Source organism: Vombatus ursinus, unplaced genomic scaffold, assembly GCF_900497805.2.
Source record: "Vombatus ursinus unplaced genomic scaffold, bare-nosed wombat genome assembly UNPS02014460.1, whole genome shotgun sequence".
Lineage (NCBI taxonomy): Eukaryota > Metazoa > Chordata > Mammalia > Diprotodontia > Vombatidae > Vombatus > Vombatus ursinus.
The window spans coordinates 194,726-197,072 of record NW_020954238.1 but is presented as its reverse complement, the minus strand read 5'-3'; the positions used below and the strand labels follow the sequence as shown (position 1 = coordinate 197,072).

At 41.3% G+C, this 2,347-nt stretch overlaps 1 protein-coding gene across 1 annotated transcript; it reads left to right on the top strand.

The window, feature by feature from the left end:
• The first annotated feature begins 472 nt into the window (after positions 1 to 472).
• LOC114042450 (olfactory receptor 2AJ1-like) lies at positions 473 to 1,420 on the top strand. Its single transcript, XM_027861140.1, has one exon. The coding sequence runs from the start codon at positions 476 to 478 to the stop codon at positions 1,418 to 1,420; it is 945 nt and encodes a 314-aa protein (XP_027716941.1). The 5' UTR covers positions 473 to 475.
• Positions 1,421 to 2,347: the final 927 nt, after the last annotated feature.

Sequence of the window (2,347 nt, the reverse complement as noted above, 5' to 3'; positions counted from 1 at the left end):
CTCAGGGAAGGTTTTACTCCTGAATCTGTTGTATTTGTGTATTTTACAATCAAACAATTCTCCCAAAAAGTTCTTTCAGTGGTTGATCTCTTCATTGCATTAGGACATGTTTCTTGCTGTTCAACTGGGAGTAGAGAGGAGGCACTGAGAGGCAGAATCAGCTTCCTGATTGCCTATCAAGCTAAGAAATCAACTAGGAAAGGAACATGAATGCAGAACCACCCAGCTGAGCCAAGTTGATTTTTTTTTCAGCAATTCAGTCAATGAATTGATCATCCCAAGGCCTCAGTTAATGGACGTAATTCATTTGATTGAGTTGTTTGAGTTGCAACTTACTGACTTAATGAATGAAATGACTTTTGCTGACAATCACTACTTGTAGCCATAGAACAGTTATGGGCTTTGTATTTTTACAATCTTCTTCCTTTTCTAAAACTTGTCTTTTGGGCTTTAGGTGAAAAGTGAAATCACACTGATGTGGGAGGAAAAGAATCAGACTTCTGCTACAGATTTCATCCTACTAGGATTATTGCATCCAAACCAGTACGGACTGCTATTCTTGATGCTTATTCTCCTCATTTTTATGATGGCAATTGTGGGGAACACAGTCTTGATTCTTCTTATCCGCATTGACACCCGGCTCCACACTCCAATGTACTTCCTCCTCAGTCATCTCTCTTTCATGGATATCTTGCACATCTCCAACATCGTTCCCAAGATGGCCAGTAACTTCATTTCTGGCCGGCAGTCCATCACATTTGCAGGTTGTGGGTTCCAGATCTTCCTCTCCGTCATCTTTTTAGGTGCTGAATGTCTTCTATTTGCAGCCATGTCCTATGATCGCTATATAGCCATCTGCCGCCCACTCCATTATCCCATCCTCATGAACCATCAGATCAGTGTCCTTATGGCTGCTGGATGCTGGCTTGTGGGAACCATCAACTCTACAATTCACACAACGTACACACTGCACCTCCCCTTTTGTGGCACAAGGGTCATTGACCACTTTTTCTGTGAAATCCCAGCCATGTTGAAACTCTCCTGTGCTGACACATCACACTATGAAAGAGGAGTCTATGTGAGTGCTGGGTTCTTCCTCCTAATTCCCTTTTCCATCATTCTTGCCTCTTATGGTCAGATTCTCCGTACTGTGCTTCACATTAAAACCATGGAGGCCCAGAAAAAAGCTTTCTCCACTTGTTCCTCCCACCTGACTGTGGTTGTCATGTACTATGGGCCATTTATCTTTACATACATGAGGCCAAAATCCTATCATACTCCTGGTCAGGACAAGGTCTTAGCCATCTTATATACGATTCTTACTCCCATGCTCAACCCTATTATCTACAGCCTCAGAAATAAAGATGTCTTATGTGCCCTGAAGAAGGTTTTAGGAAAGGCCCTAATGCACAGAAATTAAGATTTATGTAAAATTAGATTCAATGTCCATGGTTGTTGTCTTTCATTCTGGAGGAGAACCACAATGACATCACTGAGCTAGAGTCAAATTACAGTGAGTCCAACTGTGGCTGATCAGACCAATATGAGCTCCAAATGTTCTACCACAGGTTGGGCACAAATAGTCCAGGTGAACATTTGGGGTGGATTCTCTAAATTTGTGCATCTCACATTTCTTTTGAGCTACTTCAGTTTTTCTTTGCTCATAGAGCACAACAACTTCTCTGATGAGGACTCACCATGCTGAGCAGTCCTGTGCCAGTGTCTCCCATGTCACACAATCAATCCCAAGCTCTTAAGACAGACCTTGTGCATGTCCTTCTATCACTTATTCTGACCATTATGTGAGCACTTGCCCTGTTTGTGTTCTCCAAAAAATAGTCTTTTTGCCAAGTGGAAGTTTTGCATTAGAACAACATGCCCAACCCATTGGAGTTGCACTCTCTGAAGCAGAGTTTGAATTCTTGGCAGTTTAGTTCAAGAAAGAACTCAGTGTCTGGTATCTTATCCTCCCAGATGATCTTCAGAATCTTAAGACAATTTAAATGGAAGCAATTCAGTTTCCTGGCATAGTGCTGGTGTACTGTCCAGGTTTCAAAGGCATAGAACAGTGAGATGAGCACAACAGCTCTGTGCCCATGGATGGCCTATTAGAACTGTGTGGGAAAAGTAGCATTGATGCATTTTTTGGACTGACACCAAAAAATGATGCTTCTTACGACCTTTAAATATACAATGAAATGAACTCAACCAACTCACATATTTGCCTCCCCAAAGAAAATCTATTGGCAATTCTATTTATTTGTTGAATTTACTTCATGAATTCTGGTTTAATTCATAGCAAAAATGATGTTATTGATTCCTGTTTCAATTCCTCCATAACATGACG